We start from the raw sequence: 15,215 nt of genomic DNA, 5'->3' as shown, positions 1-15,215 counted from the left end.
TCTTTTATTTCTGAATGATCCTTGGCTTTTGTATGTGTAACTAACTATGATGGAGAATGTACATCTTTTATTTTATTCCCTTTTTAAGCGCATTGTTTTTCTTTTATAATCGATTAATAGTATAGTGATTTGTACAACTGTTGTTCACACTGATAATCCAATTTTTATATCAGGAAAGTGACTTGTCTTTATCAATCTGAGCATAGCCTTAACAATTACATGCATGTAAAGCAAAAGAACAAAACAGAGGGAGAACAAATAGATATGACTGCATTTAAAGAATTTATTTCGATAAAATAACCTTAATACAAAGTAATATTTATAAAATATACCTTACGAGACTATTAGAACAAAAAAAAAAAAGAGATCTATGAAAGAGTCTCCCCTTTGAAAAGATAAAAAGAGAGGATGGAATGATTGTTAATACTTCTACTGCTATTATAATCAAGACTTGTGTGTCAATATTTCTTCTAACTCGTTATAACGTCTCTTCTTGATTTTATATCTTGCCAGTATATAAATGCTTTACATGATCTTTGATTTGTATTTAAAATAAAAATGTATAAAAAATTAATAATATATCAAACTTCAATTTACAGTTAAAAACTTTACTATAAATTATCCAAACTGTTCTTTTCATTCGAGAGAGTTAATTTTTTTTTAATATCATCATCTATCTTCTTCTAAATAAAATAAATACAAAGATGGAAGAGGAGGGAGGACGAAGGATGTATTTGCTTATATGTCATGAAGGAATTTTTCTAATTCTGATATTGAGTAATTAGTAGAAGATTGCTTTTGTACAACTGTCCTTGCAGCAGAAAGAGGCGGTAAGGCAAGATTGGAAGGAAAAGCTGGCGACGGCTTTGGTACAACAGATGGAGGAGCATGTTGAGTAATATCTGAAAACTGATCTAAAAGCTGTGTAATAACCGGATCAAATTGTGTTGTTGAATTTATATTATTTGCTGTAGTTGATTTAGGTGAATGATAACCGATATCTTTTTTGTTACTTGATATTGTATTTTTATTTTCTTCTGTAGTACCTACTGTATCAATAAAATGGATATCTTTAGTGATATCAAACGGTGTCTCTACAGAAATAGGTGAAGCTAAAAAGTCTAAAATATTAGGGATATTATCTAGATCAAGCTGTGCTGAATTTATTTGTTGTTCTTCAGGGTTAGGAGGAGTAGGAGTGGGCATCGCTTGGACTGCACTGGTTATTTTAGGAGGTTTAATCATTTTTTTATTGCTCTTCGTTGTCGCCTTTGATGGTTGAGAAGGATCAACTAAGGCTGATTTGGCCTTCTTTGGAGATTTAGCGCATTCAGTGTTTGCTGTTGTAAACGATTCAGAATGTTTAGGTGTTGTAAAACTAGATAATTGTGGACTATTGACATTAATAAACCATTTATGTTTATCGAATGGTACATTATAAATAAAGGAAGTTGCTGGTAGATTAAATGGTAGAAAACACTATTAAAAAATAAAAGATCAATAACGCGTAAGGCCCTTTTTTTTTTTCGTAAAAAAGAAAAAAAAAAAAAAAAAAAAGAGAGAGAGAGATCTACCTGTAAATTTGAACACATTTCTATTTCACAATCTAAATTAATTTGAAAAGTTTCAATTCTGGAACTACAGACAGAGCAAATGTCACCTAACTTACGTTTTAAGCTAGTCATAATAGTTAATACAAGTTAGATTTATGGTATGAAGTAGGGAATATATAGACTATTATAGAATATAGTCTTACCAATTTCTTCCCCCTCAATAAATAAAGAATAAGCCACCCACCTTTTAACGAAGAAAACAGTCATGCAGTTAGTTAGTTCGTTGTTGCTACTGCTGTGTTTAAACTAAATCAATCAAACACAAACTTTACCTAGTAGGAGAAATATTTTTTTTTCCAATAACTTGTGAAAGTACACAACTTTTTTTTTTTTTTTTTTTTTTTTTTTTTTTTTTTTTTTTGCACCCAAGTATGTTGACGCCATATATACCTTTTTAAGCTATATGAAAACTTTGTACTTCTTTAGTAACTGGATCACAATGTCCTTTCCTTTATAAAAAAAAAAGAAAAAGAAAAAAAAACTATTGCTTCCATATAAGTATTATCATTGAAGTATATCTTAAACATACATAATTCTATGCTCATATAGTCCCGATATATATAAAACCCCAAGACTATGACTATAATTCATCTTATTTAGTCTTAATAATATTGTTCTAATGAAGAAAAAAAAATATAACATGTTTTCCTAAAAATAAATAAATAAACAAAAGCCACACGTTTCTTTTTCAATCATAATTTACTAAGATAACAAAAGTTATTAGGAGCTACTTATAATGTCTATTGCCGCTTATATTCGTTCATTGTCCTCCGTCAAAATTCGTGTTTTTGTTCTTTTTAGGACGATCTTTCATTGAACTTTAAATTAAGGAAGAGACAAGGCGGTATGAAGATTCTTTGTTTAATTGGTTAAAATGGAGACCGAAATAGTGTAGAAAGAAAAGGGCTATGCATAATGATTAAACTTTGATTGATAAATACAGCTTTTTTTTCGGGAACACATGTCACGCAATAAAATGTTAGCAATGATTTCAACTACTGTGTATTAACTATAAACTCGGCTTTTTCTTCTTTTGTAATCTTTTTCCTCTTCTTCTTCTTCTTCTTCTTCTTCTTTGTTACTTTTTTTTTTCTGTTATATAATAGAATGCCATGCAATCAATTTGCAAGTATCTTTCATGCTATTTTATGTTGGATACTAATATTTATCACTTACTAGGACGATCAACATCTTGTTACTACTTGGCTAGATAATAATAACTTATGGAACGAAAAAGAATTAGTAGAGAATCCAAGCCACCAACAACAAGGAAATAAAGAAGTTGCATCACCACTCTTATCTAATTTATCGAGTTCCTTTATAAATACAGCTGTTTACTTTAATTTGACAAAACAAGATGCTTTAGTAAGCCAAGAGATCTCTACTTTTTTGACTTGATAACATTTACATTTATTTTTAGGATATTATTGAATATATTTTATATGAATATGATGATTTAATACACAATCAATTATTAGATTGCTTTATTTATCATCATTTTTTAATTCATGTAAATCATAATACTTCTTACTTGACTTTTAATCCTCAAAAACGAACTATTTCAGGTGTATTCTTACCACTTACGCATTGTTACTCTTCATCTTGTCAACCAAATAATGTCACTTGTTATTCACCATTGTGCCCAAACAAGCGCATATCAAGTTTATTACGTATAGTAAATCATGATTACGAAGGCAATATGGATACCGAAAATATAAATAGATGTCTTCATCAAAAAGTATCAAAGGGTCAACAGGTATTTTTTTTTTTATAAAATTACAAAAAAAAAAAAAAAAAAAAAAAGAAAGAGAAAAAATAATAATAATTTATAGACTTTATATACTATGGTTACACACTAATAAGTATTATTTCATCATCATCTCTTTTTTTCTTCTTTTTTTTTCTTCTTCTAGGAACCTAAAGAATGGATTGAATGTATACCACGACACATTCGGGACTCAACTAACAGAAAAGAACTAAAACGACAAGCAGGTATTGCAGAGTTAATAATAACTGAACAAAACTATTGTAAAGATTTGGATATTCTACATCATATATATGCTATACCTCTTCTCGAATCAAAGGATATAATCACTAATCCATCACGAAGACAACGATTTTATAATAACGTTTTTGGTAATTATCTTGATATCACTCATCTTCATACTCTCTTTTACAATAAACTTAAATCACACAATCGTCAATCGAGTTTTTTCGTGGGTCGAGTTGGGACAATTGTTATGCAACATGTAACTCATTTAGTAGAGCCTTATATTCAATACGCATCAACTCATATTAAGGCTATCTTTTGTATGACGATAGAGTATAAAAATAATCCAAAATTTGCACAATTCCTTGCTACTCAAGACGCAAAGAAATCGACACGTAGACTTGGACTTCGACATTATTTAACTTCACCTACCTTATGGATCGGTAAATTCAAGTTAATGATTGAAGCTATTTTAAAAAATACAGTCGATGATGCGGATCAACTTTCTTTAAGGGCCTCTATCGCCATACTTCATGATACATTATGTCGTATGAATAGCTCTGCAATAGCCAATAGTTCTCCAGAAGATTTTCGATTTGAAGAGCTTTCAACATCTATTTATTATCATCCATCAGGACCTTCAGAGCTTCAATTACTGACACTTCCTGATAAAAGTACTTTGATTCGAGAAGAGGCCATTTGGCTTGCTCGCTCAAGTCATCCCTTACAACCCTCTCTTTGCCATCTCTTTTTGTTTTCACATGCTTTAGTTCTTACTCATCCAAAGGTAATCAATGGGAAAACAGAATACATTATCATCCCTGGATCTCCTATCCCTATTCAGTTTTTAACCATCAACACTTCAAAGTCTTCGTCTTCAGTCATACGAAGGCTTTCCTTTGCATCTACTTCTATCGTATCTACTCCGTTACATTTAATAAACAACCTTCGACGCCAAAAGAGTATTAATTCAGAGCCCTCTACTGTGACAACTGAAAGTGGTAGTAAAAAGATAATGAAATCATCTCGTATTAACAACAACCATAGTACCATCACCACCACCACCACTACTACTACTACCACTACTACTACTATTACTACACCATCTACTTTGATCATGTTGAATTTACCCCAACTTTCATTGTCATCAGATATTAAGGATACACAACAAATGGATCATAAGGCCCGACTTATGCTCCCACAACAGATTAGAACCAAATTATCCAAATTGAAAAGTAATTTCAAAATGAATACTACTACTACTCTCTCTGGCTTATCGCAACAACAACAACAGCCATCGTTCTCCATGACAAGACGTGATTCTGCACCTGCCTTGCTTTTGTCTAATTTAAAACAAAGATCAAGGGTTTATTATACTGCTCCTACTGTTGTGCCTCGAATCAGTAACGCAACAACAAGTAGTAGATCGACAACAACAACATCATCATCTACTTCTTCTTCTTCTTCTTCCAGACATATTATTAAAACAGCAACCTCTACTCAATCACAACGAAGAACATTCAAGGTCAGTCATATGGCTTACCCTGAACATACCTTTAAACTTGAATTTCTATCGAGTTCAGATAGACTCGTTTGGGAGAATATTCTACATGATATCATTATGAAAGAAGTAAACTTGGGAAATCAGGTTTTTAAGAAGAAATTGGTTACTAAATCTTTAATACCATTCTCTTCTTCTCTAAGTGATGATATCATATCCTCTTCTAACGTAAGTACCGCTCTTTATAAAAATCTCTGTATAGATAGCAACTCGCTCAGAATTAAATGTGCTTATGATTTTGGTAAAAAAAAAAAAAAATGAAGAAGAAAATATTACTCTTTTTTTTTTTTTTTTTTTTTTTTTTTTTTTTTCCCTCCTCCCCCCCCCAAAAAAAAAAAAAAAGAAAAGAGTGAACAAGTATTACAGTATACTAATTTGTATAAATATTAGTTTATTCAGAGCAAAAACCGGGTGGATATCATGAACAGTTAGTAATGTTTGGTACTTCAGTTGGGATTTGGATGGGTTCTCGAGAAGATTGTAAAGGGTTTCGACTCATTTTGGCTAATCAAGATGTACATAAATTAGCGGTATTAGATAACAAAGTGATTGCCATGATTTATAAGGATAAGCAATACATGTTAATAGCCTATGGCTTAAAGTCTATGGTGGAGGCCTTTCACTATCCTGATCTTCCATCTCAAATGCTCGACTGGTGTATGATCAAACGTGCCTCGGTTATTACCTTTACTGTACATAAAATGCGAGATCAATTCTTGATTGTCTATCTTACAAGACGACTACAAACTACTTGGCTTGTTATCATTGCCTCTAACTATGACGAAAAATCAAAAACACCATCCATGTCAAATAAAAGCCATTGGTTTAAAAAATATAGAACGGTAAAAAAAAAAAAAAAAAAGAGAGAGAGAGAGAGACCGATATATACATAGAGCAATAAATATACATATACATATACGTATTAAAACAATATCAATATCTTTTCCAATTATTGTTTGTAGGAGTATAAAGTGTCAGTAAAGGATCCAACAGAGATATATGTAATTAAAGATTCAATCTTTGTTCGGTCTAAAAGATATGGTATTGAACGTATTGATATCTTTACAAAGCCTTCCACTTTTCTTTATTCTTCTTCTGTTACCAATTGGATTTTTAAAGAACCTAATACAAGCCTTATTTCAAGTTGTCCTCAAACAGGTGGTATTGTATGTGACTCACAATACGCTTATTCCGTTTCTTTATTTGATAAACATCATCAAGCCCAGATCGATAGTAGAACTGCCATACTAAAGATTAAATTTGAGTCTCAAATTCAAAATGCCACGTTAGTTTATCCTTACTTGATTGGCTTTTCGTCCTCCATTATAGAGATTAGAAATATAGAAACGGTAACTAACAAAACCGTACACACACACAAAACATTATCATTCTAAACTTTTTTCATCTAGACGGAATTAGTTCAAGTAATAAGGGGTAACAATATCAAGTTCTTTTCTGTAAATAATAATCAAACACAATCTATTTATTTTACAATGACTAATAACAATGGAGGAGGAGATTCAAGATTTATTTCTATTTATCAACTACAGCAATTACCATTGTACAATAAAATACAATAATAGCAGCCTTTTTTTTTTTGTCTATCTTGTTTAATTATGGATTAAATAGAAAAAGTATTTTATTTTAAAGTATCATTGAACATACTTTTATTTATAATTTTTTACTTTTTTTTAAAAAGAAAAAAAAACAATTATCCAAATAAAATATGATTAAGCTAGTTATTTCAACATCTCAAAAGAAGTATGGAATTTCATATCAGAAGAATACTATGACAAGAGAAATAAAATAGCATTTCTTTAAATAGCAGCAATTAGAAGGCATCCTGCTACTACTACTACTACTACTTCTTCCCCATATATATGTATATGTGTATATAGGACATGTTAAATTTCAATCTCTACACTAGAAAATTTCAATAAAAGTGAAAGGTAAAAATATCTATTTCTATCTTATTCTGATAATATGAATTAATGTAAGGGGTCATATATATTTATATGAATATTAAAAAGGGGAGGAGGATATTAGATAGGTGTACATGATGCATATATGCCTTGCTTGCTTGCTTTTTTTCTTTTAAATGGAATAGACTTCTTCTATATTATTGTTGACATGATGATTGCTTTTATTACTATTGTTTAGTGACAGTAACGGTGACTCATCAAATGAATTTTCCATAGTATCATATTGAGATAAACTCATCCAATCATCGGATTCTTCAATTGATAGATTATGAGCGCGACATAATGGTTTCCAAAGCAAATAGACAAGAAATAAAAGATAAATTGTTCCTGAAATACCAATGACAATCGCTGTTCCTTGACTTGTTGCATGTTTAATAAATAAAAAAATATCGAAGGCAATCACAATGACTGTTAAACTCCAACATGTTATTTGTAAAATAGTTGAGGGTCTAAATTCTTTCGATAAAATATTTGATGACGTTGATAATTTAATAATTGGTATAAGTACAGTTGGTAAACAAACACTACATAATTTAACAGATTTTTGAGTAAAAAAAAAAAAAAAAAATTACGCCCGCAATTTATAAACTCCTTTTACCTTTGTAACACATTTAATAATTCACCCATTGTATCAAAGTGATCTACAGCAAATATAGCTACCAACATACCGGGAATTAAAGAAATACATCGTGTTACTGCCACTCGATGCCAATCTTTCTTGAAAATATTACCAAAAAAGCCCTCAGTAACATACTGACCTGCTAATGTACCTGTCATCGTTGAACTTTGGCCAGCTATATATATATACATACATATATATGCATATATATCGAAAATATTGGTTTTATAAATGTACTTCATGGTCATAAAAAAAAAAAAACTTACCTGCAAGTAAACCAGCTGCCCATAAATATTTTGCAGCAGAACCCAAAGTGCCACTTAAAACAGCATCAGCATCATCCAATCCAGGAATTATAATAGGCTCTGTTTGATTTGGCTTGAAGAATACTAAACATATTGATTTAGTAATTTTACAATTATATATATCTCAGTATAAACTTACCTTGCGCAAATACAACTACAATGGCTAAATTCACAAAGAAAGAGACCCATAGTGCCAATATCGATTCAATTGCAAAATAAAAATTCGCTTCTTTTAATTTTCTAACTGAAGGTTGTTTACCTAAATCACGGGACATAACTAAAGCACTATGTAAAAACATATTATGAGGCATAACAATTGCACCCAACATAGCAACCGCTTGAAATTCAGCGTTTTTAGGTATCATCGGTATCATTACACCTTCTACTATCTTTCGAACATCAGGCTTTGATTGTATCATTTCAACCCAAAAACAAACTGCCATTATAGAAATTAAAACCATAAAAAACGCTTCTAAACGACGAATTCCATAACGCTGAATCATCATAAAAGTAAATGTGTCTGTAGCTGTCATAAGCACACCGGCCCATAAAGGAAGTCGAAGTAAAATGTGTAATGCAACAGCTGTACCTACAATCTCTAAAATATCTGCACCAATAATTGCAAATTGAGCAAATATCCATAAAACAAATGCTAATCTTTTTGGATAGTTTTGTCGAATTAATTGAGCAAGATGCTTTCCAGTAATTGTTCCTAACCGAGCTGATAACAATTGAAAAAAAAGACCTAAATTAAGACATATATATAAATGTAAATACAAATATGAATATATCTATATTTTAAATAATATCGTCGTCATCTTTTAATATAAATCTAACCTATAACATGTGCCCAGAATAGAAGCCATAATAAACTGTATCCAGCTACAGCTCCTGTTTGAAGATCAGATTCAAGATTTCCTGGATCAAGATAAGCAATAGACCTTAAATAAAAAAAAAAAAAAAAGTTAGGTTTTCACGCCTTTTTTTTTCCTTTAAAAAAACAAAAAGCTACATTAACCAGCCTATATAATATGAATTCAATAAAGAAAGAAAGAATATGTTACGTCATATTTTGTGCTTTGTTCTCAATCCTTCATACCTGGTCCCATATATTTCCATAATTTTTTAAAAGAAAAGCATGATTCAGATACTCTGCCTGTATCTACTTCCGGTTTTATTTCTAAATCGTCTCCAAATAATCCATTGTTATTTATTCTATTGGAGCTCTGTGAAGCATGATTGATATCACTATCAAATTGTTCGCCCTTTAAAATGAGAGGGTCTTCAGAATCTTCTAAATTATGAACATCTACATCATCTGATAATCGTCTGGCATCATGCGGTACCATAGTAAGCGATTATATAATAGAGTTTAAAGTATACGTTTATAAAAAAAAAGCTGTTTTATTTAAATATGCCGTCTATTATTATAAGTTATATTGTGTCTAGTTAATTGCTGTATAAAGAAAAAAAAAAAAAAGAATAAAAAAAGAAAAAGATTTGATTTTTTTTTTAAGAATGATACAAAGCTTTAGACTACTGCTCTGATCATCTGAGTCTAAATTTATTGTTACTGCAGCAGTATCATTTGTTACTTCTTTAGTATTTCGTAAATCGTACTTTATACCTACTATAAATAAGTATTGGTTAATATATTTACCCGTCATTCACATCTCATCAATAAAGATATTGATTACTGCTACTCCTCTTGAAGAAAGACAGTCAAGTTTAACTAGAAGATTTATTTTTTTCTTTATTAATGCATGTAAAATATTGACGAGTTGGTGTTATTATTTTATTTTATTTTATTTTTTTTTGTTATGAAACGATGTATTAAATAACAAGTGGATTTTATGATGCAATAGAGTGTAATAAATGCCCCTTTTCTGAGATATAAAAAAAAGATATTTCTTTTGGTCTATACAAAGTAAGATATGATTGTATATGTATCAAATAGAATCCCATGCATTCTTTCAAGTACCCTTGAAGTTACACCTTTTGATCTCTTTTGAAATAATGACATTTACTCGCTACTATTTATTAACCCTTGTTGATTCTTTATTTTATAAGAGAGAGAAAAAGTCTTTTAATTCTTCGTCTACTTCTTCTTCTTTTATATATATAGGAAGCATCCTAACAATTGCTTTTATTTCTTTCGAGTATAATGAAAGGGCTCCTATTCTTTACTTGTATTTGGTTTATGGTAGTTTGTTTGTCTATACAAACATTCCCAAATGATATGTTCTATCATCATCATCCAGATCTGATTGGATCAAGTCTTGAGCATTTTAGCAATAAATATTTACAATCTAATAGTAAGCATATATATATATATATATATATGTATATACTGAGTCAAATAATTGATGTTTATTCTATATATTAAATAGAAGATTCACAGCAAGAGGATTATCGTCCACGTTATCGTCCATCCTATCCTCCTTCTTCACTATTTGATTACAGTCCTTATCGTAATGGTAGATACTCCTCAAATAATGAAAGAAGACCTCATCGTGGAAACAGTCGTTATCGAGCCCGATCTATTGATTCAGAATCGCGTCATATATATAATAGCGATGGAAGTATAAATTGGTCTAATAAAGCTTCAGATAGAGCAAATCAACAAGATCAACGATGGCCTAATAATCAAGATTCAACTGACTATGATTATTATCGTGACTATGATTATAATAGTGAATATCATCAACAAGGTCGCCCTCCTTCCTATTATGATGATGATCGTCAAAGATATTCACCTTATGATAGAGACTATTATAATGATAGGCAAAATCAAGACCAGCCCATATTACCATCATCTAATTCATACTATTATGATCAAAATGATAATTATGATCGAAGTGACTACGATGATAGATATGATTATGATTATGATAATGCTAATGCTAATGTTAATGCTAATGCTAACAATAGAAATAATGGGCCACCAAAAGACAAAAAGTATTCAAGTAACTCTGAAAAAAATACTGCCACTCTTGCTGGAGGAATTCGACTTGCTGGAACTTTACCAGATGATGGTTATCATCGTGGTATAGGGACCTTTTATGATATTGAAACACATGTTAGCTCTTGTGGCAAACAGAATAAAAACACTGACTTTGTTGCTGCTTTGAATTCAGAACAAATGGGTACTGGTGGACGTAGAAATCCTAATTGTGGAAAGGAAGTGGAAATAACTGGGCCTAGTGGTAAGACGATTCAAGTGACTATTGTAGATGAATGCAAGACTTGTAAATCTGGTAGTCTTGACCTTAGTCCTGCAGGTAAATAAAAATAGATTTCAATAAGTTATAATAATAACTTATATAAAAATATATATATATATTAGCCTTCGAAGAAATTGGTGAATTTAGCCATGGCTCTATTCCTATTAAATGGAAATTTGTACAATAATTTTTATGTGCAGAATCTTACATGAAAATATGAATTTCAATAAATATATATAATAATAATAAAAAAAATATATAGTAGTGTAATATGGTTTCATTCTATATAAATACTTGCAGGTCTCCTTTACAGCTTTTTATATTTTCTCTTAACCCAAAAGAATATGCCATGTAGTTTTTGCTTTTTAAAAAAAAAGTATAGGATCTGTTTCATTAAAAAAAAACATTTATCATTGAAGGAGCAAAACTTAATGATACTTATTTTATTAGAATTAATAGCATAATAAATGTAAATATTATTATATATAATGATGCTATTATTTTGTGTGATTCATTATTAAATAAAAAAAAAAAGCTTCCAAATACATCCTATTCACAAAGATATCAAACTAATGCTAATATGTATTTATATTCATTTTCGTGTATCTTCTTGTAGTATTACGAAGTTTTGTATGTCCGTTTCTTTTTTTTTTTTTTTTTTTTTTTTTTTTTTTTTTTGGAAATAAATACTGCTTAAAGTAAAAATTTCGCATACATTTTTTCTTTTTTTTTTTCTACATCTTTTTCTTTTTTTCTTTATCAAAGATGAGATATTCCAAAATATCTCTGTTATTGTTATTAAGTTTATTTCAGATTACAATAGCTATTTATTCACCTGGTTTTAACATAAGAAAGTAAGTCTTTATTATATAAATTATTACATAAAACTTGCTTCAACACTATTTTCTTCTTTCTTTCTATAAAAAAGCAAACTCTTGTCAAAAAAGGGATATTTTTTTTCTCAACAACAGGCTCTATTTTCAAAAGTTGTTCCTGAAAAGTATGGCCCATTTTATTTTGATCAGCCTATTGATCATTTTTCATTAAATAAAACTACATTTAAACATCGTTATTGGGCCAATACGGATGCATATAAGCCTGGAGGTCCTGTCATTTGTAAGTCTGAAATTAAATAAGAATAATAAAAAGCTGTTTACTTATAGCCCCCCCTTTTTTTTTACAAGTATATAATGCTGGGGAAGTTGCTGCTGATGAGCGCTCGTTGTATGTCTTAAATTCCACTATGCTTGAGTTAGCCAGAAATTTAAATGGTATCCTTATTGTTATGGAGCATAGATTTTATGGTTTATCTATGCCTGCCTTAGTAAGCAGCAGCAAGGATATATATTTATATGAATTTTAGTCTTATATGAATGTGTATTTTTCATGTAGGACTTTTCTACTGAAGCATTAGCCACTTTGAATACAGAGCAGGCTCTTGAGGATATGGCTTCATTTATTAGAGACTTGAAGGTAACAAGTAATTTTTTTTTTCTTAAATAAAAGGGGAGGAAAAAAAAAAAAACTTACTTGCTTTATTCCTGATTCAAGTTACCTAACCTTAACGCTGAACTTCCACCTGCGCCTACAACAAAATACATAGTGTATGGAGGTAGCTATAGTGGCAACTTGGCTGCATGGATGCGTCTAAAATACCCTGATCTTGTGTTTGCAGCTATACCTTCTTCTGCACCAGTACAAATGAGTTATAATTTTTACCAATATTTTGAACCTATTCTTCAATATGGTCCTGAACATTGTATACATGCTATTCGTTCTGTCATATTATATGTAGATCATATCTTATTTAGTCCACTTTCAGATAAATCCTCCTTGAAAAAGAAGTTTGGAGCTGAAGATTTGAAGCATGATGATGACTTTGCTGAATGTAATATGATGACAACCCTTATTACTTTTTTTTTTCTTTTTCTTTTTCCCTCCTGTATATCATTCATATATTAATTTCAATTTTTTTTTTTATATCATAGTATTATCATATCCTCTTGGATTATGGCAAGCAATGACACCTGCTGATAATCCATTTGAGGATCAATTTTGTTCTATTTTTAATGGCTTATCTTCTCTTCATGATTATGTAGAAGCCTATGGCAATTTTACAAAACAATTAATCAGTGCTGCTTGTGATGAAGATGAATCAGTTAATGAATGCTTAGATACACATGATCCTCGATCAAAACTCTATACAGATCTCACCCGTCCTTCACGCGCTTGGTTTTGGCAAATATGTACCGAGTATGCCTATTGGCAAACAGGGAGTGCACCTATCTGGAAACCTCGTATTGTATCTCGCAAATTAAACACAGCTTGGTATCAGCATCAGTGCCCTTTGATGTTTGGTGAACATGCAGTCCCTAAACGACCTTTATGGCACAAGATTAATAAAGAGTACAACGGTTGGCATATTAGTCTAGATCGCGTATTTTGGATTGATGGTGAATGGGATCCCTGGAGAACACTTAGTGTACAAAGTAATAATGCGCCTGACCGTTCTAATTGGAAAGAAAACGCAAAGTATGCTATTTTACCAAAGTCTGTTCATCATTGGGTAAGTTGGAAAAAAAAATATTACATATTAGTGGGTTTTATATTTACCAGTTTTCTGTATAATACTATAATAATAGGACTTTTTTGTTAGTAACACTGTCTCAGACTTTATTAAAAATATTCAAGAAAAGGTTTTAGAAACCATCAAGGATTGGATCGAAGAAGCTAATTCATTAAATAACGATGCTAACTTTTACTATCAATCAACTTAATAAAATTTGGTTATTTACCAATTCACATTTTTTTTTATTATAAGAGAAAAAAAAAGTAACATGTTTAAACATATAAACACCCAACAAAAAATGTTCGTTTATTTAAGAGGAACAAACTTGGAAGAGTGAGTGGCACCAATACCGGGACGACCGTGCTTGACAGGCTTGTAGGTGATGGAGAATTCACCGAGGTAGTGACCAACCATTTCAGGCTTGATTTCAACTTGGTTGAAGGTCTTACCGTTGTAAATACCAACGATGGAACCAATCATCTCGGGAACGATGATCATGTTACGGAGATGAGTCTTGACAACCTCAGGCTTTTCACCAGCAGGGGCGTTCTTCTTGGCAGCACGGAGCTTCTTGATGAGACCCATAGGCTTACGCTTGAGACCACGTTGGAATCTTCTACGAGCACGACAATGAACGAGCTCCATGAACTATAAAACAAAACATTGATCAATTTCTAGGTATTTCACAGTTATATTACGTATCATTTAATATTTACTTGTTCAGAAGACAAATCCAAGAGTTGTTCAAGGTCAATACCACGGTAGGTAAACTTACGGAAAGTTCTCTTTCTTTGAGTAGTTTGCTCGTCAGCCTATAATTATATACAAGTATATAAATGTATATAAATATATAAAGCAATTATTGATGAGTATTAAAGCCATTTTTAGTGCATATTATAATCTTGCTTGATCAAAAATAAGGGAGATGAAAGAAATGATTATATGTATATGTGTATACACTATTTTAGCTGTTGAAATAGAAAAGAAGACTGTAGTATCATCAAATGGTTGCTTCATTTTATAGTCTACATAATAATGAACATTGCATCTTATATTCTTCCTCTGCATTCAAAATGTAACATCTCTTCTCCTCTTTTTTATACACATTGCAACTACTATAAATTTTGATATACGTATATATATTTTTTTTCTTTGTGTAATAAAAAAAAAAGAAATCCATCCATTGCTTCTTTCTCTTTAAACTAAAATAGTCATTCATGATCCAAATTGACAATCATCTTACTTGAGGTTTTCATCTCTCTTCTTACTTTTGATCTCGCTTATTTACTCTACATACCATCTTAAAGCACAAAAGGAAGGATTGCTATAGTCCCAGCTTCTGTGGATATCAA

General features: G+C 30.6%; 7 protein-coding genes across 7 annotated transcripts; 4 read left to right on the top strand and 3 right to left on the bottom strand.

Annotated features, from left to right (window-relative positions):
• Positions 1–738: 738 nt before the first annotated feature.
• Positions 739–1,685, bottom strand: BX663DRAFT_551649 (uncharacterized protein; the record flags this gene model as incomplete). Its single annotated transcript, XM_051531295.1, has 2 exons — positions 739–1,479; positions 1,575–1,685. 2 exons carry the CDS (start codon positions 1,683–1,685, stop codon positions 739–741), a joined length of 852 nt encoding a protein of 283 aa, XP_051383357.1.
• A 955-nt stretch (positions 1,686–2,640) lies between these two features.
• Positions 2,641–6,851, top strand: BX663DRAFT_508383 (uncharacterized protein). Its single transcript, XM_051527475.1, has 7 exons — positions 2,641–2,738; positions 2,793–2,978; positions 3,034–3,369; positions 3,527–5,405; positions 5,555–6,006; positions 6,127–6,513; positions 6,574–6,851. Exons 1-7 carry the CDS (start codon positions 2,721–2,723, stop codon positions 6,742–6,744), a joined length of 3,429 nt encoding a protein of 1,142 aa, XP_051383356.1. The 5' UTR covers positions 2,641–2,720; the 3' UTR covers positions 6,745–6,851.
• Positions 6,852–7,101: 250 nt separating this feature from the next.
• On the bottom strand, positions 7,102–9,547 carry BX663DRAFT_508379 (natural resistance-associated macrophage protein-domain-containing protein). The gene is made up of 7 exons (XM_051527474.1): positions 9,170–9,547; positions 9,083–9,092; positions 8,908–9,011; positions 8,210–8,815; positions 8,032–8,154; positions 7,745–7,940; positions 7,102–7,670 (listed from the first exon to the last, which is right to left on the bottom strand). The coding sequence occupies exons 1-7, from the start codon at positions 9,417–9,419 to the stop codon at positions 7,259–7,261; spliced, it is 1,701 nt and encodes a 566-aa protein (XP_051383355.1). The 5' UTR covers positions 9,420–9,547; the 3' UTR covers positions 7,102–7,258.
• A 599-nt stretch (positions 9,548–10,146) lies between these two features.
• BX663DRAFT_508375 (uncharacterized protein) lies at positions 10,147–11,502 on the top strand. The gene is made up of 3 exons (XM_051527473.1): positions 10,147–10,385; positions 10,461–11,351; positions 11,417–11,502. Exons 1-3 carry the CDS (start codon positions 10,235–10,237, stop codon positions 11,479–11,481), a joined length of 1,107 nt encoding a protein of 368 aa, XP_051383354.1. The 5' UTR covers positions 10,147–10,234; the 3' UTR covers positions 11,482–11,502.
• A 781-nt stretch (positions 11,503–12,283) lies between these two features.
• Positions 12,284–13,256, top strand: BX663DRAFT_433857 (peptidase S28; the record flags this gene model as incomplete). Its single annotated transcript, XM_051523023.1, has 4 exons — positions 12,284–12,410; positions 12,479–12,618; positions 12,687–12,767; positions 12,846–13,256. Coding segments are annotated over 4 exons (759 nt in total), but the record flags the coding sequence as incomplete, so codon positions are not given.
• Positions 13,257–13,260: 4 nt separating this feature from the next.
• On the top strand, positions 13,261–14,546 carry BX663DRAFT_50240 (uncharacterized protein). Its single transcript, XM_051526604.1, has 3 exons — positions 13,261–13,860; positions 13,937–14,262; positions 14,403–14,546. Exons 1-2 carry the CDS (start codon positions 13,315–13,317, stop codon positions 14,069–14,071), a joined length of 681 nt encoding a protein of 226 aa, XP_051383352.1. The 5' UTR covers positions 13,261–13,314; the 3' UTR covers positions 14,072–14,262; positions 14,403–14,546.
• BX663DRAFT_434146 (putative ribosomal protein S15) lies at positions 14,170–14,657 on the bottom strand (the record flags this gene model as incomplete). Its single annotated transcript, XM_051523051.1, has 2 exons — positions 14,170–14,511; positions 14,580–14,657. Coding segments are annotated over 2 exons (420 nt in total), but the record flags the coding sequence as incomplete, so codon positions are not given.
• Between the last annotated feature and the right edge of the window lie 558 nt (positions 14,658–15,215).

The sequence above is a fragment of the Cokeromyces recurvatus genome (assembly GCF_025118155.1).
Source record: "Cokeromyces recurvatus strain NRRL 2243 chromosome Unknown BX663scaffold_11, whole genome shotgun sequence".
NCBI lineage: Eukaryota > Fungi > Mucoromycota > Mucoromycetes > Mucorales > Mucoraceae > Cokeromyces > Cokeromyces recurvatus.
Note: the sequence above shows the minus strand (reverse complement) of the source record. Positions and strands in the feature narration are given on the sequence as shown.